We start from the raw sequence: 22,568 nt of genomic DNA, 5'->3' as shown, positions 1-22,568 counted from the left end.
CCCCCAGACCGTCCTCAGACACAGAGCCAGGCTGGAAGTGGTGTTGCTTCAGGCAGTCAGTGCACTGCCCACTGAGGGCGCAGAGCAGAGCCCAGGGCCTGCTTAGGCTGCGGACGAGACTTTGGTCACTGCAGGCTGAGGCGGGAGGTGGGTAGCGTGAGAGCCACCGTTCACTGACTCCCACTGGGAGCCTGGGGTTCTGCTGGGTGCTTCCCCCGCGCGTGATCATCTTTAAAGCAGCTTCATCATTGTCTCTGGTTCACAGGGAGGTGGAGGAGGTCACAGGCCTCCCAGCCAGACCTCCCCCAACTCTTGGTGCTAACCAGCATGGTCCCCTTCCCGCTTTGAGAGCCCTCACAACAGAAGGCAGGGAGTTAACATTTCTCCGGTATTTACTGACTGCCAGGCACTGTGCTCAGTGCTGGACACGCATGTCTCAGTTAAGCTCCCAGCAACCATGTGCAGCTGGCATCACCCTCTCCCGTGTTTTAGATGAGGAAACTGAGGCTCCAAGTGGTTTTGACCTGCAGGAAAGAGGACCGGCATCTAGATCTCCCTCCTACAGAAGACATGTTATCTTGATAACTAAAAACAGGGTGCTTCCCCCATTTGTCTCTCCTGTTTGCCCCCCTTGGAACGGACCACAGCATCTGTGAGCGGGTCACCCCCAGGCTGTCCCACGCCAACTCTGCCGTGGTGCTGTCGGCCGTGAAGGTGCTGATGAAGTTCATGGAGATGCTGTCCAAGGACCTAGACTACTATGGCACCCTGCTCAAGAAGCTGGCGCCGCCCCTGGTCACGCTGCTGTCGGCCGAACCCGAGCTGCAGTACGTGGCCCTGCGAAACATCAACCTCATCGTGCAGAAAAGGTAGCGGTGCTGCTGCGCGCAGGCACTGCATGCGCCAGGGCTGGGAGGGGCGGCCTCTGCTGAGAACGGGGCTCCGAAGGGAAACCGACCTGCCGCCGGATAGGGCCTCGCAACAGCTTAAGCCAGGGATTCTTAGCCACTGGTATCTTTGTCCCACAGGGGACATTTGGCAGCGTCTGGAGACTTCTTGGTTGTCATCGTGGGGGCTACTGCTGCTGGCATCTAGGGGTGGAAGCAGGGAGGCTGCTTCACAGCCTTTGGTGCACAGGAGTGCACCCCCACCCCCGCCCCCCGTCCCCCCAGAACGCCAGCAGTGAGAGGCTGAGAAGCCTTGGCTTAGCCTGGGCAGGTAGAGGCTAGCACACTTCTTAACCATGGACAGTGGCTGGTCCGAGTCCCCACAGCCCTCCTGAAGCCCTCCTGAAGCTGGCCCGAGTCCCCACAGCCCTCCTGAAGCCCTCCTGAAGCTGGCCCGAGTCCCCACAGCCCTCCTGAAGCAGGGTGTAAGGTGGTGTGTGTGCGAGCATTTTTCCCGGGGAAGGAGTCCAAGCTCTGGAGGCTGGAGGGCGACATGGACTCTGCATCAGCCTCAGGGCCGCTCAGAGTGCAGAGCACCCGTTTCTCTCCACCCCGCAGGGATGACCACAGCAGTGAGCTGCTGCTCCTAAGGGAAGGTGCCGGGGTGGCTGGGGCGAGCAAGCCATGAACCATCCTGGGAGGGGCCTGGTGCTCCATGCTGGGGGTGGGGCAGGGCAGACTCTGCAGTTCAGCTTCCAGCCTCTCTGGGCAAACAGCTCCATCAGCAGCTAATTTGCGGGCAGAACAAGCACCTCTCGTACATGTTCTCTCTCGGAAGACTGCACAGGCTCCCTGTCCTTGTAGCCTCAGTCTGGTTCTGAGCACGCGCCTCAGGTCCCAGAAGCGTCAGGGGAGTTGGGACATTTGTAGAGGTTTGGGAGGTAAATCCGGGAAAGCTGTCTGAGTGTCTAAGGAGAGAATGGGACGAGAGTCGTAGTTGCAGTGTGGGGCGGGTGAGGTGTCATGGCCTGTGCAGCCCGATCAGCTGGAGGAGCTCCCTGTGCGGGTTTTATTTAACAAGCCAAGCTCCCAAGGGGCTGAGCCTGATGCTGAGGCACCGCCAGACCCAGGCCCCACGTGCGCTGGGCAGCTAGCGCCGAGTCCTGGTGGCGGAAACCACTCTCTAGCCGTCCAGTGCAGGACCCCACTGCCCCCCACCCCCCAGCACGACCAAGGCCCCTGCTTCGCCAGGAGCCCTCCCCCCCATCGCAGCCTGCCCAGCTCTCCTGCTGTGTCTTCTCCCCTCTTCACCGTTCTGTTCCTTCTCTCTGTTGTGGAAAGGACGTGGGAGTGGGAGCCAGGGAGGGGTGGTGACTCTCATCTCGCTCGCTCCCCGATTAGCACTCGGTGTGTGGCCCAGGGCAGGCCGCTCCCCTTCAGGTTCCCACAGCTGGGAAAAGGAGGCGGGGGGGCGCCGGTTGAGGGAGGGGCATAGACAGTTCTGACAGCGAGTGCCTTCTCTGAGGCAGGCGTGCATCATGCCAGGCGCTTGGCATCTACCTGTCTTGTAGGTATCCAGGTCGGGGTCCCCAGGACCCCCACACGTGCATTCAGAGATTCACTAGAAGGACTCACAGGAGGTGGCGTATCGGCCCCATAGCTGTGGTTTATCGGCCTGGTGGGGCTCTACAGCTGGACCGTGGGGAGAAGGCCAGGAGGCGTCTGGAGGAGTTCTCGCGCCGGCCTCCTGAGCTCCCTCCCCTGTCAGTCAAGGCAGTCACCCCCCTGTGTCCTACTCGGGAACGGTGGGGGCACTCTCGAGAGCCAGGTTCCCAGACACCAGGCCTCTCTAGGACTAGCAGCGCAGGCCTGCGACGGTAACGTTCCTGACAGAATGCACCTCATCTCATGAGTGAGAAGGCGGGCCTGAGGTCACCAGCTAGAACTGAAACTGAGGCCTGACTTCCAAGCCTGTCGCCTGGTGCCTGTGACCTCCTGAATGTGAAGTGTTTCTTGCTTCCCTTCCTGGGATGTGGTTGGACACGCAGGAGCTGGTCAGGTCTCCTGCACAGGAGCATGTGGCCACAGGAGTCACTGGCTTCATGGATGTCAGGCTCCACGTCCGACCCCAGAAATGCCCCAGCAGATGTGAGAGGCCCCTGACCCACTGTTTGCTCTTTGGGCGCCCTCGCCCACCCCCAGGCCTGAGGTCCTGAAGCACGAGATGAAGGTGTTCTTCGTGAAGTACAACGACCCCATCTATGTGAAGCTGGAGAAGCTGGACATCATGATCCGCCTGGCCTCCCAGGCTAACATCGCCCAGGTTGGCAGGGGGTGGTGTCCGGGCCCTGGGCTTCATAAGAAAGCTCTCCATGAATGTTATTGGGTACTTTTGTGATTAAGGAGCCTGTTCTTTCTGTTGTCACTTATCATCTGCCTGTCAAAGCGGATGCGTTAGCTAGATCACCCGAAACAAGGCTTGTCCAGCCCTGACAGGTCGTCCTTCCTGGTTTCCTCTCGGGGCACCCGAGAGCTCCCTCCCTCCCTCAGGACTCGCACCTTGAACGGGAGGCAGGAGCCCATCGGGCTTGTCTGTGCACACTCCCAGCCCAGGGGTGTTCCAGGACAGCGCCCTGCCAGATCCCCCCAACTCCATCTCCTCTGTCTGGGCCCTAGGTGTTGGCGGAGCTGAAAGAGTACGCAACCGAGGTGGACGTGGACTTTGTACGGAAGGCTGTGCGAGCCATCGGCCGTTGTGCCATCAAGGTGGAGGTGAGCCTCTGAGACCGTCCTGGGTGGGAAGAAGAAGGAAGGGCAAGGAGTCCGAAACCGGGAGACGAGTCTGATTCAAACAGAATCTGTCAGCTGCTCACGACCCGGCAGGGCCTGAGGGTCACAGCTGGAGCCCTGCAGGCCCCCGTGGTACAGATTTGGCTCCTCCTCATCTGTAATCTTCCTTGGGCCTCTGAGTTGCTGCAGGTGAAATCAGCCCATCATCATCATGGGGTCTCCTGCAGCGTTAGCGCAGAGAGTGGGGCAGCCCAAGCTGATGGTGGCCCCAGCAGACTTAGCTTTCACTTCATGGACCTTGGGGCAGGGGGCTCTGCCTGCTGAATGTTTTGGCCAGTTTCACAATTCAACTGTCTGTGTGCCCTTTTTTCCATATTTTCAAGGGTCACTGAGACCGCTGTGTCCTGGCCCTTCATCCCTCATGTTCTCTGCCTCTGGAGATGTTCTTGGGCTGCTGACCTGACTGTCCTTAAACGGGTCCCTGGAGGCCAAGGGGTCCCTTGAGCCCAGCCTCTCGAGACATTTCCCCTTTGATGCCTCTGATGGCAGTGAGGAGTCACTCCCGCAGTCTAACACAGTGTGTTGGCGTTGAGGGTGTGGGGAGGCCTGGCCCATGCTCTCCTCTCCCTACACAGCAATCCGCCGAGCGCTGCGTGAGCACGCTGCTCGACCTCATCCAGACCAAGGTCAACTACGTGGTTCAGGAGGCCATCGTGGTCATCAAGGACATCTTCCGCAAGTACCCCAACAAGTGCGTGGCCACTGCTCCTGCCGGTCAGGGCTCTGCAGTTCTGGGGCCGAGGGGGAGGGGGGAGGAGCACGGGGAGCACTCCGTCTTCCTCACTTCCCTGCTGCTCTGCGCCCCAGGCCTAAACAGGAACCAAGGTGGAAAGGACAAAGCTTGTATCCTCTTCCTCACCAGCCTCTCGGGCTCTTCGTAGAGTAGCTGCCCGTGTCTCTTGTCCCTCACGGGCGGCCCGGGCACCCTCGGTGCTCACATGCCACTGTGCCCTGATCTCCAGGTACGAGAGCGTGATTGCCACGCTATGCGAGAACCTAGATTCCCTGGATGAGCCCGAGGCGCGAGCTGCCATGATCTGGATCGTGGGCGAGTACGCTGAGCGGATAGACAACGCGGATGAGCTGCTGGAGAGCTTCCTGGAGGGCTTCCACGACGAGAGCACCCAGGTGAGGCACGCCTGCGGGCCTCAGGGCCCTGCCCTCCCGACACCACCTTCACTGTGTGGACATTCATGTGAGAGGTGAACGGGAGACAGGCGTGGTCCCTTTCGACCCTCACTGTGGTGCCTAAGGGGCGCTCCTGAGGACAATCTGTGGCGGAGGACTCTGAAAGCTGCAGCCATTTCTGGTTTTGTTGTTGTTTTTAATTAATTTATTTTTGGCTCTGCTGGATCTTCATGGCTGCATGCGGGTTTCTCTAGTGCAGTAGTCTGGGGCTACTTTCCAGCTGCGGTGTGCGGGCTCCTCGTTGCGCTGGCTTCTCTTGTTGTGAGGTGTGAGGTTGGTTGCCCCGGGGCCTTGGGATCTTCCTGGAGCAGGGATCAAACCTTTGTCTCCTGCGTCGGCAGGTGGATTCTTATCCACTGTACCACCACGGAAGTCCTGACTTTGTTTTACTTTTGTATTTATGGTTGGATAGGTGCTACATTGACTCAGGTCAAAACCTAAAAAACACGAAAGGATATGTAGTGAAAATCCTGTTTCCTGCCACTCTCCTGGCCTTGAGTTCTCCTCCCGGAAAGCACCATGTTACTCAATTGGTTTCTGGGGGAAGGGTGGGTGGGTTTGCTTCCAGAGAGAACGAGTTTAGGAACACACCAGCCAGTTCCTCTACAGAGACAAAAAATAGTCAATTTTTATCACTTGTGATACTTAACATTCCATAAAGTCAAATTCTGATTTAGTAAGCTAAACCCTGGCTCCCAGAAGAAATAGAATTGTGTTTCTACACGCCTTCAGTCACTGCACGTGTATCTACTCATCAAGATAAACATCGTTTTACGTGTGTTTCTGTTTAAAGACACCTTGCTTAATACATTCCATTGATTCATTAGCATTGAACTCATGGCCAGCAGCTGTAACTCACATCTGAACAAAGCTCATCTGACACATGTATTTTCTCCAAAGGCATATCTCAGCCTTCCTGCCCTTAGGAGCCCCAGACAGCTCTCCAGCTCTATATTGGGGTGGGGTGGGCCCCTTGTAAACAGCAAAATCACCAACCAAAGGCCCCAAGCTGTGGACAACGTGGCACATTTACGATGAGAACCAAGCACCACCTCACTTGACCTCAGCCAGGAGCTTGTACGTCAGGCAGCGCACACATTCGCTGCTCTGCACGTCTGTGAATGACTGTGAAGGTGCCATAAGCATGGGTTTCTGGGTCATGAATAAATGTTAGCAAGCAGACAGATTTGCAGGTGTGTCCTGTGTGAATCACGAGGACCGACTGTTTATATATTTCCTTCCCACTTACTTTTAAATATTACTTCCAGCAAACTATGCAGATTCAAACTGATCAGCAGGTTGTATTTTTTCCTTAAAAATACGTCTGAAAGCCATGACATTGTGAGAGCTTTTTACAGCTTCCTAGCTTCATGCAGAAGGACCCTGTTTAAGCAGGGTCCCTGACTGGTATTTAGGTGTCCAGCCTTCTGCTCTTTTAAACAGCTCTGCTGGGAGCGAGCTGTGGGAAACTCATCTGCAGGTACAGCTGGAGGACGGGTTCTTAGGAGCATGGTGCTGGTAGGAGGGCCTGTGCATTGCCGGTCCGGACTGCCCTACTGTGTCCAGACTGCCCTGGCACAGAGGCGGTTCTGGTTTACACTGCCATCGTAGGGGGCGGGGGGGCCCCTCTCCTTGTCTCCTGGCCAGCCTAGGGCGTCCTCAGACTCGGTGTGTGTAAACTGCCTGCTTCCTTTGCCTCATGGGAGGCAAGTTCAGAGCTTTTATAAACTACTTAGTGCTTTGAGATTTGGGAACTTACTTTAGATTGTTTTTTTGAGCCCCCTCGTCCTGGCTCCTAAGCCTCTCCAGCTGTGGGCAGGGGAGGGGCTGAGATCAAACTGCCAACATCTGTTGGATCATGGAGAAAACAAGGGACTTCCAGAAAAACATCTAATTCTGCTTCATTGACTATACTAAAGCCTTTGTGTGGATCACAACTAACTGTGGAAAATTCTTAAAGAGACGGAAATACCAGACCACCTTAGCTGTCTCCTGAGAAACCTGTATGTGAGTCAAGAAGTAACAGTTAGACCTAGATGTGGAACAACTGACTGGTTCAAAATTGGGAAAGGAGTATGACAAGGCTGTGTACTGTCACCCTGCTTATTTAACTTATATGCAGAGTACATCATGCGAAATGCTGGTCTAGATGAATCACAAGCTGGAATCAAGACTGCCAGGAGAAATAATCAACAACCTCAGATATGCAGATGACACCACTCTAATGGCAGAAAGTGAAGAGGAGCTAAAGGGCCTCTTGGTGAGGGTGAAAAAGGAGAGTAAAAAAGCTGGCTTGAAACTCAACATTCAAAAAACTAAGATCATGGCATCTAGTTTCATCACTTCATGGCAAATAGAAGGGGAAAAAGTGGAAACAGTGACAGATTTTATTTTCTTGGGCTCCAAAATCACTGTAGATGGTGACTGTAGCCATGAAATTCAAAGACAGTAGCTCCTTGGAAGAAAAGCTATGACAAACCTAGACAGCATATTAAAAAGCAGAGATATGACTTTGCCAATAAAGGTCCGTATAGTCAAAGCTATGGTTTTTCCAGTAGTCACATACTGATGTGAGAGTTGGACCATCAAGAAGACTAAACTCCAAGGAATTGATGCTTTTGAACTGTGGTGTTGGAGAAGACTCTTGAGAGTCCCTTGGACAGCAAGGAGATCAAACTAGTCAATCCTAAAGGAAATCAGCCCTGAATATTCATTGGAAAGACTGATGCTGAAAATCCAGTACTTTGACTGCTGCTGCTGCTGCTGCTAAGTCGCTTCAGTCGTGTCCGACTCTGTGCGACCCCATAGACGGCAGCCCACCAGGCTTCCCCGTCCCTGGGATTCTCCAGGCAAGAACACTGGAGTGGGTTGCCATTTCCTTCTCCAATGCATGAAAGCGAAAAGTGAAAATGAAGTCTCTCAGTCGGGTCCGACTCTAGTGACCCCATGGACTGCAGCCTACCAGTCTCCTCTGTCCATGGGATTTTCTAGGCAAAAGTACTGGAGTGGGGTGCCATTGCCTTCTCCATACTTTGGCTACGTGATGCAAAGAGTCGACTCATTGGAAAAGACCCTGATGCTAGGAAAGATTGAGGGCAAAAGAAGGGGATGACAGAGGATGAAATGGTTAGATAGCATCACTAACTCAATGGATTGTAATTTGAGCAAACTCTGGGAGATAGTAAAGGACGGAGGAGCCTGGTATGCTGCAGTCCATGGGGTCGCAGAGAGTCAGACACGACTTAGCAGCTGAACAACAGCCCTGAGCTGCAGGCTGACTTGGGCCTCAGTGTGTTGGCGGGGGAGGGGAGCTAGGCAGGGAGCTGACTCAGCCTTGGTCCAGGGAGCACAGCAGACGGACAGGGTGAATGAGTGCCAGCAGCCAGCAGCCCGGGCTGGGGAGAACCTGGTGAAGCGTCCCTGTGTGGCGGTTGTGGTGCTGACAACAGCCACGACCGCTGCTGTGCCTTGGGCGGAGGACACAGTTCTTTCTGTTTGTTGTCTCATTGACTTCCCGTCAACCCTGTGAGGCACTGCATCCATTTTATAGAGGAGGAAGCAGCCTCAGCAGTTAAGTGACTTGTCCAGGGTCACCGGCTGGGAAGTGATGAAGTCAGCATTCAGAGGAAGTGCTGTCTTGGTCTGGCTCCAAGTTGGCTGCCACGGCTTGTGTGTTCCGGGCCCCCAGAACCCCTGAAGTGGGCCGAACTCTCCCTCACCAGCTGAGGGCGAGTGGCCTTCTGCCGGCTGCCTCTGGCCTTGGAGACAGCCAGCCTGCTCCTCCGCCATTGGCCGCTGTGTCCCCAGATCGTAGGGACTCTGGAGGGACTCCTCCCAGCATCCGCCCACCCTGCGCAGCACCAGCTCTGCCGCTTGTTTCCATAAGTGCCAGCCTTTGGACGGGCCCAGACGCTGCTGCCAGCCCCGCCACCACCCTTCTGCCGCAGGCCTGTCCCTGGCACCATCTGGGGAGCCTCTGGTTGTCTTCCTGTGCCAGGGCTGACAAAATGGGATGGGGCTAAGGAAGGGCTGCGTGCGGAGAACTGTTCTTTCAGAGGTGTGCTTTTAGTCAGCAAATTTTGTTTTTTTTTCTGGCAAATTTCTCTTAAGTGCCTATATTTTGCCAGACTCTGGAGTGAACGATAGCCAGGGATGCAACAGGGACAGACTCGAACTCCGCCCTCAGGGGCACTCCACAGAGCGGCCAGGTGGCTGCAAAGTGTTGCCAGCACGGCACCGGTGAGGGGGGCTGGAGCTGTGGAAGCGGGGAGGGGGTGCGGGAGGCGTGCTAAGGTGCAGACAGGGCGGGCAGGAGGTGGGGCTGCTGGGGGCCGGGCAGAGTTCCACCTTGGGAGGAAGGCTCCACGGGCCCATTTGCCCCCGTCCGCTCAGCTTTCCTGGCACTTGTTGCACTCGTTGGCAGGTGGTCTCTGGTAAGCACACCAGGCACACGTGTTGCCTCATGAGCCGAGTTCCTGAAGGTCGTGGACCCAGAGCCCTGACGGGTTTCTGGGGCCCTAGCGCTGGGCAGCAGTCCCCAGCCGGCCTGGGGCTCTTCCTGACCATTCGGGCCAAGGTCCAGGCTACTCAGCACAGCCACACCACTGCGCCTGGCCTGTTTGCGTGGCTAGCCCAGACCCAGGAGAGCTGCTCTCGGCCTTTCAACACCCCTTCGGTCTCTGAGGTCCTCCTCTGGTTCCCTGTGGTCCCCACCCGGAGCTCACCCTCCCCCCTCGCCTCCTCTCCGTCCTCCTCAGGTGCAGCTGCAGCTGCTGACGGCTATCGTGAAGCTCTTTCTGAAGAAGCCGACAGAGACCCAGGAACTGGTGCAGCAGGTCCTCAGCTTGGCCACGCAGGTGGGTGCGGCCTCCCTGCAGTGCCCATCGCAGCCCTTAGTCCACCCAGGGAGCCAGACCGGGAGTCCTGCCCCTAATCCCCAGCTCAGGGAGCTCAGTCAGACAGATAGGGCAGGCGGGGATGGGGGCGATGTTGAGCCAGCCTCCCACAGGGGGCAGGGAGCGGAGGCAGGGGCAGGCTGGCCTGAGGGGAAACCAGGGGGCTGGGCTGTGTCTGCTCTGTGCCTAAAGGGGCAGGCTCCCACCAGCACTCAGGCAGTCAAGTTAGTGACCCTGTGACCCCCTGTTGTGGGCTCCCCCTCCCCATCACCCACGTGCGCAGCATTTCACGCCCTTCTTGTCACCTCCCAGGACTCAGACAACCCGGACCTGCGGGACCGTGGCTACATCTACTGGCGCCTGCTCTCCACGGACCCCGTGGCTGCCAAGGAGGTGGTGCTGGCTGAGAAGCCGCTCATCTCCGAGGAGACAGACCTCATTGAGCCCACGCTGCTGGACGAGCTCATCTGCTACATCGGCACACTGGCCTCTGTCTACCACAAGCCGCCCAGTGCCTTCGTGGAGGGGGGCCGGGGCGTCGTGCACAAGAGCCTGCCGCCCCGCACCGCCTCGTGAGTCTGGGGGCCAGTCACTGGCCCACTTCCCTGGTCCAGTAGCACAGCGCTCTCACCTGAGTCTGAGCAGAATTACGATTCTAGCGACCCTAGCGAATGCTCACTGCATACCAGGTGTGGCCTAGGTGACGACAGCTCTGAGGGACGTCCTCCCTGAAGAGACAGGGACCAGAGGCGGAGAGCGCTCAAGAGCCTGGTGAAGAGCGCAGGCAGCAGAGCTGGGCTCAACCCAATTCTGCCCGCCTCCAGAGCCCCGTTCCGCTCAGGTGCTCCCCCGCGGCTCCCACGGCTTTCTGGTCTGGGTTGTCCTGTCCTCCGGGACTTTAAAGTGGACTGAGTTGGGGAATACAGACAGCCCTCCCTCCCCTTAGCCCGGAACAAGATGGATCAGGGGTGGGAAGGGGAGGAAGTGGGGTGTAGACAGGCTCCCAGGACAGTGAGGAGGCCTGATGCCTCTCCTGGGGGCAGATCCCGGAGACGGGGCCTGGCCTCCCCAAGACAGCACCGCTCCCGGCCCTGCTGAGCCTCTCCCCACGTCCCGGCAGGAGTGAGAGCACGGAGAGCCCAGAGACGGCCCCCGCTGGAGCGCCCCCCGGAGAGCAGCTGGATGCCATCCCCACGCAGGGCGACCTGCTGGGCGACCTTCTCAACCTGGACCTCGGGCCTCCGGTCACCGGCCCGCCCCTGGCCACCTCCGCGGTGCAGATGGGCGCCGTGGACCTGCTTGGCGGCGGCCTTGACAGCCTGGTACGTCCTGGGCCCCCGGACAAGGTTGATGGTGGTCTTCAGGGAGGGATCAGGAACGCCTTCTCTGCCAGACGCCATCCAAGAATCATGTAGCTCCCGTATCAGTGAGAAGCTGAGGCGTAAAGCAGTCAGGTGGCCGTCCTGCCTAGCACACACAGCTGCTAAGTGGCAGACACGGGATTTAGCCCCTTGCCAGGCTGCTGAACCCCAAGAGTCCTCCTGGGGGCTGTTCTCCCTTACCCTCTGAGTCACCTTGGCCCTGTAAGGCTGGGGGAGCCACCCCTACACCCACTCCCCCACACGTGGCACCAATTGGGGTAGCCGCCCAGCAGGCCTGAGAGAGGCCCACGAGAGGGTGGGACAGCCCCTCCCTTGTGAAGGCGGTGGTAAGAAGGCCTGCTGTTTCCTTGGGATTCTTCAGGCAGCCGGAGAGCCAGGTGGAGGTGGCACCTGGGCCCTTGTCACTTGGCCATGCCCGGCTCAGGTCCCCAAGGCCACAGCACAGGGAAGGGTCAGAAGGACGAGGGTGGTCGAGTGGGGCTGGGGGTGTGGGGGTGCTGCCCATCATAGAGACCTGGGGCACTCCTAGGCCGCTGCAGCCTCGCACAGGCCCCATAGGGTCGGGTGGAACAGCCGTGACTAACCTTCTGCCTCTTTCCTCCCTGTCTTGTCTCTCTGTGTCTTCTTCCTGGCTTTCCCTCTGCATGTGGCTGCCTGTTCTCTTCACCCTGCCTGCTTCTGCTGGGAGATGGGGGATGAGCCTGAAGGGGTACGGTTCAACCCTGTGCCACCAAGCCTTCGTCCTGCTGCTCCTTGATCACCCGCCCAGCGTCCCGGGGCGGGGGGTGTCAGGGCCGTTGGCCCACCCTCACCGCCCTCCGATGAAGTTACCTTGTCATCCGGAGGCCCCCACAAGCCCTCCCTGACACCCCGGGGTGTGCTCCGGTCTCTGAGCACGGCCCCCTCATAGCACTGTGTTGAGTACCCCTTTTCTCCGTGGGCTGTCGGTTTGTGAGCGTGCCCAGCTCTTCTCCTCGGGGCTTGTAGGGCACGGGAGGGCTCGGCCTCTCCTCTCCACCCGCCTCTGTCTTGTTTCTGCAACTTAGAGTTGACCTGAAGGCAGCCCTGCAGGATGCCCTCTTGCCCGATCCCCATCTTCTAAAGGGCCAGGCGGCCATACTTCCCCTGGCGTGCCTGCCTCTGACCCCTTTCCCCTTCCTCTAGATCGGGGCCCCCAGCTTCGTGGCACCCCCAGCAGCAGCAGTACCAGCCAACCTAGGAGCGCCCATGGGCAGTGGCCTGAGTGACCTCTTTGACCTGACCACTGGCGTGGGCACCTTGTCGGGATCCTATGTGGCTCCCAAAGCAGTAAGTGCCGTGGCCCCATGGGAGGCGGGAGGCAGACATGTGGGCTCCTTCAGTGGCCAGCTGGGTTGCCCGGAGCAGCGGGAGCACAGGGAAGGGGCGCTGGGTCTGGTGTGGAGGCCTGGGGAAGGCTTCCCAGAGCGGGTGTCGCTGGAGCTCAGTCCTCCAGATCAAGTCAGAATCAGCAAGGTGAAAATGGGGAGCCGAGGGGGCGTGCTCACCTTCCAGAGAATGGCAGAAGCCCCGTCTAGTGACTGGTCAGTGGTTCTCAGTGCCGCTCAACCCAGTGCCCCAGATTGATGACAGGCGCTTCATACGGCCCCCTCCTTTTCTAATGAATGAGATCTACCTACTCATAAAATTTCTGAAACGGTAAGATGCTGTCATCACATAAGGAGACTTAAAAGGAGGAGAACAGAACGCTTCATTTTAGTGTGGTAAAGGCTTGGGCACGCCCGCCCCGGCAGATCTCATGGCGTTGCCAGGGGTTGGCAGCAGAGTCACTGTGGCACCACAGTGCGGGTGCCATGAGTGATGGGCCGGAGGCACCTTTCGTTTCTGATACAGCGACTGACTCCCAGTAAAGTTTCAGACGAAACAAAGAACAGGCTTCCGTTGATTTCACCATCATTAAGTTCTTGGGAATTTCAAGGCGCACTGAAATCCTGCAGAAAATATTCAAGGTCTGCAGGACAGTGGCTCCTGGTGAAGCCTGCCACCCCCACGGCTACCTCCCTGACCCCAATCAGCCTGGAGGCACCCCAGACGCCCCCTGTGCCACCCAGGTCGTCCCACCCCACTCTATACTCCTGGCTGGACTCACGCTGAGGAGGCAGGGAGCTGGCGAGGTCATGGCCCTGGCTCTGAGGCTTTGCTCTCCATCCTGGCACAGTGGTTTTTAAGCAGAAACGAAGCTTAAAGAGCCATCGCTGTGGCCACTGTGTGGAGGCCAAACTTAAGGGCTAGAGCAGAAGCCAGGAGCCCATGAGGAGCTGTCGACTGATGGCGGCTGGACAGGAGGGCTTTGCAGGAGTGGAGATGAGCTGGGCCGGAAGGAGGCCTGGCAGGACGTGGGGGCGGTGGGGAGAAGGGTTCCGGCTGGCAGTGGCGAGGGCAGGCAAGGGAAGGAGAGCTGAGGACAGCGTGGTGTGGGCTGGGCCCTTGGCCTCAAGGAAACTGCCAGAGGGGACGGATGTGGCCTGAGCCTCACAACTATCAGCCAGCGCCCCTCTCTCTTCCAAGGTGCCCTCCCCAAACCAGGACCCAGCAGAGCTTCAGGGGCCCAGGGACATGTCCCTTATGATGAGGGGAGCTGCCAGCCAGCACCTGCCCTGCCCCAGCCTCCCTGTCTATGCCTGCCAAACTGCAGTGGCCAGAGCCCCCAGCCACGCCTTTTTGCAGGATCTGGGCCTGAGGGGCCCCCAGGAGGCACCAAGTCTAGCGCCAGCGGCCTCCCACTGCCATGGAGGGCTGCGCGAACGTGGCACAGCCCCAGCCCAGAGCCCTCCCAGCAGCTGCACGGCACTGGCGCTCCCGTTTTCTGGCTGAGGAATCTGAGTGCTTTAAGGTCCTATAGCTGATGAGTGACAAGAGTCTGGAGGTGAATATGGGGCTGTGGCACCAAAGCCCCCGCCCACGACCCTTAGGTGATCCTAAAGTGTTTGAGAACCTCCGTGTACCTACTTCGGTGCCATGGTTGTCAGAATCAGCTTGCTTTCTGCATGTGTATCCGTTTTAACATGTATTAGCGCTGCTTTGTCTTAGTGGAGGACCTGGTGACTGTATCAGCTGGAAGGAGAGGCGAAGGGATCACCGGATAGGAGTAATCAGGGCAGGCTGCCTGCAGGAGGAGTCCTTTTCCACACGGGCAGGACTTTCCCCTGCCACCTGAGTCACAGGGATGTGGGTGTGCTCTCCGTCCAGAAGTAGTGACTATGTAGCCTGCCTTTTTCTCACAGCACTGTGACCACCTCAAATCGTTTGTCCTGCCTGCAGTCCCAGCCCTTCCTGGTCAAGGAGGGTGAGGCTGTCATATGTACAAGAACTTGAAGTTCCTCAAATATTGTAGCCAGCAGGGGCTGACAGTTCTGGACTCCATGAGCCTACAGTGACCAGGAGACACGATATCCCACCCCTAACAGTCAGGACGGTGATAGTGCCAGCCCTGAAGAACCTGGGAAGGAAGCCTGGGGGTGGAGGGGTGGGGCAGGGCAGTCACCCTGGGGCCCTGAGTGCTCTCTGTGCTCCCAGTCACAGCTCACGACTAAATCCCCGAGATTCTGTCCACAGATTTGTCTGGTGGAGCAAAGGATGAGCAGGTTAGCAAGTAGGATGGGATGGGGGTGGGGAGTGCTGTCCAAGCAGAGGAGACTCTGTGTGTGTGTGTGAGGCCCGAGGAGCCATGCGCACTGACCCAGGGAGGGTACCCCGATGGGGAGGCCGTGGGCAGTGGAGGCATCGCACCACTGAGGGTCCCGGGCTGCCATGACGAGATCTGCCTTCCTAAAGATGGCTCTGGCTGCTCTGGAAACTGCGAATAGAAGACTTGGGCAAACGTGTACACCTATGGCTGATTCATGTTGATGTTTGACAGAAAACAAAATTCTGTAAAGTAGTTAATTCTTCAATTTAAAAAATAAATTAATTAAAAAAAGAAAAAAGACTTGGGCAGCTACCCGGGTGGCTGCCATCTTACCTGGGGGCTCTGATGGTGACTTACCCCTGGGTGGTGCCTGTGGATAGGGGAGAGTGGAGGACGTGGTGTCGGGGGAGGAGGTGACCTTGACGGGACCTGGGCTGGGTGACCATAGCCATGTTCATTGACAGGGCCCCTGGGGAGGCTGGCCTCAGGGGGGCTGAGCCGTCCTGGTAAGAATGGCAGCCAGAGAGGCGTCTGCACATCCACAGGATAGCATCCGTGGGTGTCCCTCCTGGGCAGGGCTTTGATCCATGCCATTCACTCAGCAAATGTTCCCCAAATACAAGTCTCACACCAAGCTCCGAGCCAAGGATGCAAGACAGAAAAGCAGAGCCCTCCCCCTCGAAGCGCTGTCCGAGCACAGAGGAGATGGTTTATCTGCAAGACCGTCATTGCTGCAGAGCCCGGACGAGGACACTGGGGAAGGGTTTCCCGGAGGAGGTGGCTCTGGAGCTGAGCGTCCGAGGACAAGGGCAGCCAAGCAGGCAGGGAAGGCCTGCCAGGCGAGAGGTCCTCCCGGGTCCTGTCGCTGCTCAGGCCTGTTGGTGCAGTTAAAGGCCAGCCCTGCCGCTTGCGAGGAGGACAGGCCGTGACCGCCCGGGGTCCTCTGGCTCTGGCCAGGCCCCGGGCACCTGTGGTCTCTCAGTCTCCTGGGCTCATCTGGAGGCTGGTGGGGCCTGCTTGTCTCTCCACCTTCCTCAGCCCTCCTCTGAGTATTCTTGGTTTGACCTCTGGAGACTCAGGTCAGGTTTTGGGCACACCGAGGCCTCCCTGTCCCATGCTGCTCCAGCAGGCGGCCACCCCGAGGCGGGGACCCTGGGCAGGCAGGGCAGGGTCCTTCCTCTCATCCTGAGGCTCACATGGTCATCCCCTGGCAGTCCAGGCAGGTGTGGTCCATCTGAGAGGGCCCTTCAGGTGTGACAGAAGGGAGCAGGGGAAGGACCCTCAGGGTGGCTGTGGCGTGGGGGCTGTGGCAGCCCCCTCCCCATTGTTTTCCCTTCAGGTCTGGCTGCCAGCCATGAAGGCCAAAGGGCTGGAGATCTCTGGCACCTTCGCCCGCCAGGCGGGCTCCATCTCCATGGACCTGCAGCTGACCAACAAGGCCCTGCAGGTCATGACTGACTTCGCAATCCAGTTCAACCGCAACAGGTGAGCCCCCGAGGCCTGCCTGCCGAGGGCCCGCGCTGGGGCCTGTGGGCCGGCCCCGCTTTCTGCTGGAGGAGGTCTTCCTCACAACTGCAGCTCCGGCCAGCTCTCTCTGAGGCAGTAATTTTCCTCACCGTGACCTCTCTTTGTGGGCACCAAAGTCAAGGCACCTCCCTTTAGTGTTACCTTTTCCCAGCACCCAGGGGGGTGTTTCCCTGACAAAATCGCCAGACCTCAGTGGCTCCCCCTCAGGGCGTCTCAAAGAAGGCGGACAGGGAGTGGGTAGCGCCTCTGGGAGTGATGTCCGCTCCCAGCGCCTTGCCCTCAGGGTCCCCTGCACTGGGGGTCAGTGGGGAAGGCCTCCTTGGACCCAGCCAGCTAGGCCAGGGCTCTCTGGGGAACACAGGCAGCCTCTGCTGATGACCCTTCTTCCTGAGTGGCTCTGGTGATGAGCAAACTGAGCCTCTAAGAAGTTGACTGAAGGGGCTGCTTCCTCAAGGAGAGCCTGTGCGCCAGTTTTTCCCGGCCATCTGTCAGACTGGGGAAGTGGGCACTCTGCTCCTTTCCCTCAGGGAGCCCTGCAGGCCCCCAGGAGTGCTCCTAATCATCACTCACAGTGAACTTACGGTGTGTGGCCAGCTCCCTGGGTACCAGGCCTTGTGTCGAGAACTTTAGGAGTTTGTCTCTCTTGAGCCCCTTCACAGCCCAGTGAGGTTGATGCCATTAAGCCCCGTTTGGTAGAAAAGGAAATGGTAACCCACTCCAGTATTCTTGCCTAGAGAATCCCATGGACAGAGGAGCCTAGCAGGCTATAGTCTATGAGGTCGCAAGAGTCAGACAGGACTTAGTGACTGAACCACCAAAGTAGGTAATGATACCTGAGCTCAGAGAGGGTGAATGCCTCACCCACGGTCACAGTTGACAGAGGTCGGGCTCCCAGGAGAGCCAGGAGTGCTGAGGCACTGTGATGGCATTCGCGTCCCCACGGTATCCCCTGCTGCGTCCCGGGTGGGTCTGAGACCACAGTGGGCAGAGCACAGGCTGAGGTCAGGCAGCTCAGGCTCTGGGTCTCAGCAGCGCCGCTCACCCAGGTCTGGGCACGCCCCTCCCTGAGTCTCTGTGTTCTGGAAGACAGGAGGTTGTGTACCTGTCGCTGTGTTTACAAGGACAGGACTTCAGGTGCCCCGCCTGGGCACAGGGAGTGCTCAGTCCATGGTCCCAGTCGGTACCGTGGTGACTTACCTTCCAGTGGCCGGGCATCTCTCACGTTCTTGGTGCCCTCTGATTTGCCCACATGCCACTTTACCAAGAGGCAGGGCTTTCCTGAAGCTCTGTGGCCGTCGTGTGATCCAGCCAGTTCTGGCCCAGACAGTAAACCCAGTGTCTCCCCTGGGATGGTCGCGCCCCTCCTGGGAGGTTGGGGTTGGTTACTGAGACGTGAGCAGTCAGTTTTCAGGTTAGAAGCAGCTTTTAGGCCCCTGGTATGACATGGGGCTCATGGAGGGTGGGGCAGGACGCACCGACCTGGGCCTGCCTGGTCCCTCACCCAGAGGAGAAGGGGGAGCAGAGATGGGTTTTGGCTAGCCCAGGTTCTCTTCTGTCTGCGGGGCCATTCAAGCCTGGGAGTGGGGTCAGGAGCTTGTCCCTCCGGCCTGGGTCTGGCCTGGGGTGAGGCTGGCTCGCTGGAGAGCCTTCTCCCCAGCTGCTGCCTGGCCCCGGGACCCCAGGAGCCCACCTGCCCTGTGTCAGCGCCTGCTCCCCACCATCCCCACGGGGGCTTCTCTCTCCCCAGCTTTGGCCTGGCCCCCGCCGCCCCACTCCAGGTCCACGCGCCGCTCAGCCCCACCCAGACCGTGGAGATCTCCCTGCCTCTCAGCACGGCGGGCTCGGTCATGAAGACAGAGCCGCTGAACAGCCTGCAGGTGCGTCCCAGGGAGGACCAGGCACCCTGGTCCTTGCCCACATGCCCCGGGGAGGACCAGGGAAGCCCTTGGGGCCTGGCTGGCTCTGTCACAGTGCTGTGTCTGTGGAGTCTTGTTCTTGGGCACAGACGGGTGGGGATGGGAAGGCCGGGGGCCGGTTAGGGGATGGACATGGCTCCTGGGGAACCTGCTCAGCTGCGCTCACGGGAGCAGAGGCTTCCTGGGGCCTCAGTGGGCATCAGGCATAGGGGACGACCTGGGGCCTCTCTTGTTCCCAGGTGGCCGTAAAGAACAACATAGACGTCTTCTACTTCAGCACCTTGTACCCGCTCCACATCCTCTTTGTGGAGGACGGGAAGATGGGTGAGTCCTGAGGGCACCCCTGGGGTCCCTAGAACGGATGGATGGAGTCCATGAGTCACTGGCTCCCCTGCAGAGCTGGAGGGAGGGTCACACCTTCCCGAGGGTCTTGCCTGGCCAGCTCTGTTCTCAGCCTGACCTGCAGCCTCTAGACAGTCATCCCCGGGCCCCCTGAGGCAGGGGCCCTAGGCCACGCGTCACACCTGATGCCCACCCCTGGGCCCCAGCGAGAACCTTCGGGAAGGTGCGTCCCGTGCCCAGAGGGCTTAGGCCCCCTTCAGCCGTCACCACAGGAGCCCATGACATCACTGGGACCAATGAACGGGCTGCTTGGTGCCAGGGCCGGAGGCTGGACGTGGGCAGGAGCAGGGAGGGACCCCGCAGAACACTAGCTCAGAGTTTGCCGAGGGAAGCAGGAGGGGCTATGACGGAGCCACCCTGGTCTTGGGTGCAGGGCCTAACCGCCCCGCTTCCCGATGAGGGTGCTGAGCAGGGTCCCACCTGTTTCCCTGCAGACCGGCAGATGTTCCTGGCCACGTGGAAGGACATTCCCAATGAGAACGAGGCCCAGTTCCAGATCAGAGACTGCCCCCTCAACGCGGGTAGGGCTCCCGAGCCCTGTGCCTGTCCATGCTGCCCTATGCCCTGACCCCAGCCCTGAGCGCCAGACCCCCCATCTCTGACCTTGTGACCCCCAGAGGCTGTGAGCAGCCGGCTGCAGAGCAGCAACATCTTCACTGTGGCCAGGAGGAACGTGGAGGGCCAGGACATGCTCTACCAGTCTCTCAAGCTGACCAACGGCATCTGGGTGCTGGCCGAGCTGCGCATCCAGCCAGGCAACCCCAGCTTCACGGTGAGGCGCCTGCTCCCACCTAAAGCCCCGGGGCCTCTGCCTTCCTGCCCGCATGCCTGCCCGGGCTGGGGTCGGCCCTGATGGGGTGGGGTGGGCTGGGGCATCCACCCTGGTGTGAAGAAGCACCAGGATTCTGACCTTAGAAAGCTTCAGCTCAGTCCCATCAAGTGTCTCAGATAAGGCACCGAATCCGGTCTCTGAACAGTGAAGTGGACTAGAATCGGGCCCTGTGAGGCCCACCTGGTACTGGGAAGGAGCTCCCCTGGGCTCAGGGAGCCCTGGCCCCTGGGCTCCCCACTCCCCGAGAAAGGACGAGGCTGCGCCGCTGCCGCGGCCCCTGAGAGCCCAGGCTTGGCTTCTCCCCTCACCCGAGCGGGCAGGCATGACCCCCCGACGTTGCTCCCCGGCCCCCCAGTGGCGTGGGCGCCGCGGCTGGTGGTGGTAATTTCCGTCTCCCTGTGTCCGGTCGCTGCATGTCCACCTTCCCTGCCGGTGCCGGTGGTGCAGGACCTGGAGGTTAGCGGACTGCTTTTCTCTTCCTCTTCCCCCATCCTCTCAGGCACTCCTGGCACACCCCACCTCCTGGCCTGGCCTCGCCCCCCCTGCTCCCCAAAGCCGGGCAGATGCATGCAGGCTGCAGGCCGGGGGACAGACCACCCCGCTGCCATGCCCTGCGCTCTCCAGCCTGGCGCACACTCCCCACAGGCCGTTTGCGCAGAGCCCTCAGAGGAGACCGGGGCCCGTCAGAGCAACAGCCTTGGCAGGAGGGGCGGCGAGCCTGTCTCTGCTACTGGGCTTGCCAGCCCTCCTCGCGGTTAGAGCCGAGCCAGATCTGACACAACCGCTTCCTGTGCAGGAAACCAGAAAGATCCCCCCACCCCCCCAGCGCCCCCACAGCCTCCCTCCTGGCCCCCAAATGTCCTCAGGGACCCCCACCCTCCACGGATGGGCTGGCCACCTCGGGCTCTGACTCACGCTGCAGCGGCTGCGGGGGCCGGGACAGCAGGTCTGTGGGCTGCAGTCTGTTTGGTCCCCGCCTGGCTGGCTGCAGGGCCGCCCCCTCGGCGGCACCGCACAGCTGCTCCAGCCGCTGCTGCCTCCCCGCAGGGCCCCACGTGCACCCCACCCTCTGCCATCTGCTCCCCTCCCCGGCCTGGAGAGGAGCCCCAGGAATAAGGGGTCCCTGCCTCCCACCCTTGTCCCCCTACAGCTGTCCCTGAAGTGCCGAGCTCCGGAGGTGTCCCAGCACGTGTACCAGGCTTATGAGACCATCCTGAAGAACTGAGGCTGTCCAGCACCCACCCCAGCTTCCTCGGAGCCCCCTGCGAGGTGCCAGCGAGGCTCCTGGCACCCCCCGGCTTCTCAGGCCTGACTGCAGGGCCCGCTCAGGGCCTCGGGGTGCTCCTGTGCCCAGGACTCTCCTATTTCCATCGTGCTGACGTTTGGGGTCAGGTGAGGAGGGCACCAGAGGAGCCAGAGTGGCAGCAGGAGCTGCACAGGGCGACGAGGGCTCCTCTCCGGCTCTTCCTGACCTGAGGGCGAGCCCGCAGTGCCTCCTCAGGCTCCCAGCCCGAGATCCCTCTGCCTTGTCTCCCTCCGCTGGTGGCGAGGCCCTGCCAACTGCCCCCTCCTGGGACAGGCCCTGGAAGGCATCCTGGTGTGCGTGGAGAGTCCCCTGGGTGCCAGGAGAGCTGCTCTGTCAGGGCCGGGGCTCCCAAGGCCTGCCCGGCCCCCCAGGCGCTGAGCCGCTCAGGGAAGACCAGGCAGAAGCTCCCGAGCCCTTCATGGCTCTGGCCCCCGGCAGACCCCTGGCAGATGTGCATCCCGCCCCCCTGCCCGCGAGGACAGTCACTGCCTGTGATACATTCCTGGTGTGCCCGGGGCTTCTGGAGTGAATGGGGCTGAGGGGTGGGGTGCCTGGGCAAGCGGGGTGCTTCCTCTCCTGGGTTCTTAGGGGCCCCCTCCTGGCCTCCCAGGGTCAGTTGTGTCTCACGGAGCATTAGGTTTTCCTGTTACTGCTGTTTAATAATAAAGAAAGATTCTGCTTTTGGCAATCATGGACACTTCTTTCCCCTCCACCAAGTGTCAGAATTAAAAACTGCCTCCAAGTGGTCAAGGTTGGTTTTCTTGAGCCCTGCAGTAAGGATGCCTAGTATATATAAATAGAAATTATATATTGTATGTTTACTCTTATTTTCAGAAACAGAAAGTGAATAAAAATGATGATATCAAGCGTGTCCCCGGCCAGTGTTTGAGGTCCCGAGGCTGCTCTGGGCAGGGTCCAGGGCTCAAGCTGTCAGCCCCCGCCAGGCCCTGTGGACAGCACCTTTCCCTGTCCCTCTCCTGTCCTTGGACACTGCCTGCTGGTCTCCCAGCACCTCTGCCACCCTTGACCCCAGCTCCACCCCAGCCCACACCGTCATGCCTTTAGATGATCAAGGGCTGAGTCCATTCTGGTTTTCCTTGGCTCCCAGGGTTGGCAGGAAGGCCCAGCACCAGGCCTGTCCAGGCTGGCTGCAGCGGCTGCCCCAGCCACCACCAGGGATACCCCTCATGTCCCTCATGCTGGCAGTGGCCTGGTTACCGAGGGTGTTGGGGGGGACCCGGGGTAGGATTCCATGGGCAGAGCTCCCAATGGGTTCTCAGTGCCGTGTGGCTGCTGGGCCTTCGGCCCTCAGCAGCTTCCTGCTCCAGCCACTCCCTGCCCGCACCAGACACACTGCTGTCCCAGCTGCCGGGGCATCAGCAGGGGTGCCTGGCCCTCCACTGCCCCACCTCTGACCCCTAGGGTGTCACCACCATGCCCAGGGACCCCAGAGTCAAGAACCAGCCAAGACCCTTGACTGGACAACCCCAGTTCTCACCCTACCCAAAAGTCCCCAGCTCAGAAGGCACCCACAACTGTGGCCATGGACGCACCCCGGCCTGCCCTGTCACCCACCATCCCGGACCTGCTGAGGCCCAGCTCCCACCAGGCTTGGGAGCACACCGCTGTCCCTGGGGCGGGCGAAGATGAGGCCCAGGACCCAGCCCGAGGTGAGGGGAAATGCTGCTGAGACCTTCTGGCCGGCCTGGCCAGACA

At 59.7% G+C, this 22,568-nt stretch overlaps 1 protein-coding gene and 1 non-coding gene across 3 annotated transcripts in view; both read left to right on the top strand.

Moving 5' to 3' along the window:
- Positions 1-21,718, top strand: part of AP1B1 (adaptor related protein complex 1 subunit beta 1) — a 48,311-nt gene extending 26,593 nt beyond the window's left edge. Inside the window, exons 7-22 of one of the 2 annotated variants that reach the window (XM_055549636.1) lie at positions 648-869; positions 3,090-3,210; positions 3,564-3,659; positions 4,313-4,428; positions 4,700-4,865; positions 9,683-9,781; positions 10,133-10,392; positions 10,941-11,142; positions 11,891-11,911; positions 12,367-12,510; positions 16,209-16,354; positions 18,144-18,273; positions 18,552-18,636; positions 19,149-19,235; positions 19,332-19,486; positions 20,697-21,718. In XM_055549636.1, the coding sequence (XP_055405611.1) occupies positions 648-869; positions 3,090-3,210; positions 3,564-3,659; positions 4,313-4,428; positions 4,700-4,865; positions 9,683-9,781; positions 10,133-10,392; positions 10,941-11,142; positions 11,891-11,911; positions 12,367-12,510; positions 16,209-16,354; positions 18,144-18,273; positions 18,552-18,636; positions 19,149-19,235; positions 19,332-19,486; positions 20,697-20,771 (2,125 nt within the window). In that variant the 3' untranslated portion in view covers positions 20,772-21,718. The remainder of the gene's footprint in view (positions 1-647; positions 870-3,089; positions 3,211-3,563; positions 3,660-4,312; positions 4,429-4,699; positions 4,866-9,682; positions 9,782-10,132; positions 10,393-10,940; positions 11,143-11,890; positions 11,912-12,366; positions 12,511-16,208; positions 16,355-18,143; positions 18,274-18,551; positions 18,637-19,148; positions 19,236-19,331; positions 19,487-20,696) is intronic. The other variant, XM_055549637.1, reaches the window with a different exon arrangement.
- Positions 16,751-16,847, top strand: LOC129630445 (small nucleolar RNA SNORD125). Its single transcript, XR_008703711.1, has one exon. It is a non-coding gene; the product is annotated as a small nucleolar RNA SNORD125 (small nucleolar RNA).
- Positions 21,719-22,568: the final 850 nt, after the last annotated feature.

The sequence above is a fragment of the Bubalus kerabau genome, chromosome 16 (assembly GCF_029407905.1).
Source record: "Bubalus kerabau isolate K-KA32 ecotype Philippines breed swamp buffalo chromosome 16, PCC_UOA_SB_1v2, whole genome shotgun sequence".
Taxonomy (NCBI): domain Eukaryota; kingdom Metazoa; phylum Chordata; class Mammalia; order Artiodactyla; family Bovidae; genus Bubalus; species Bubalus kerabau.
This window is presented reverse-complemented; position numbering and strand designations above follow the sequence as displayed.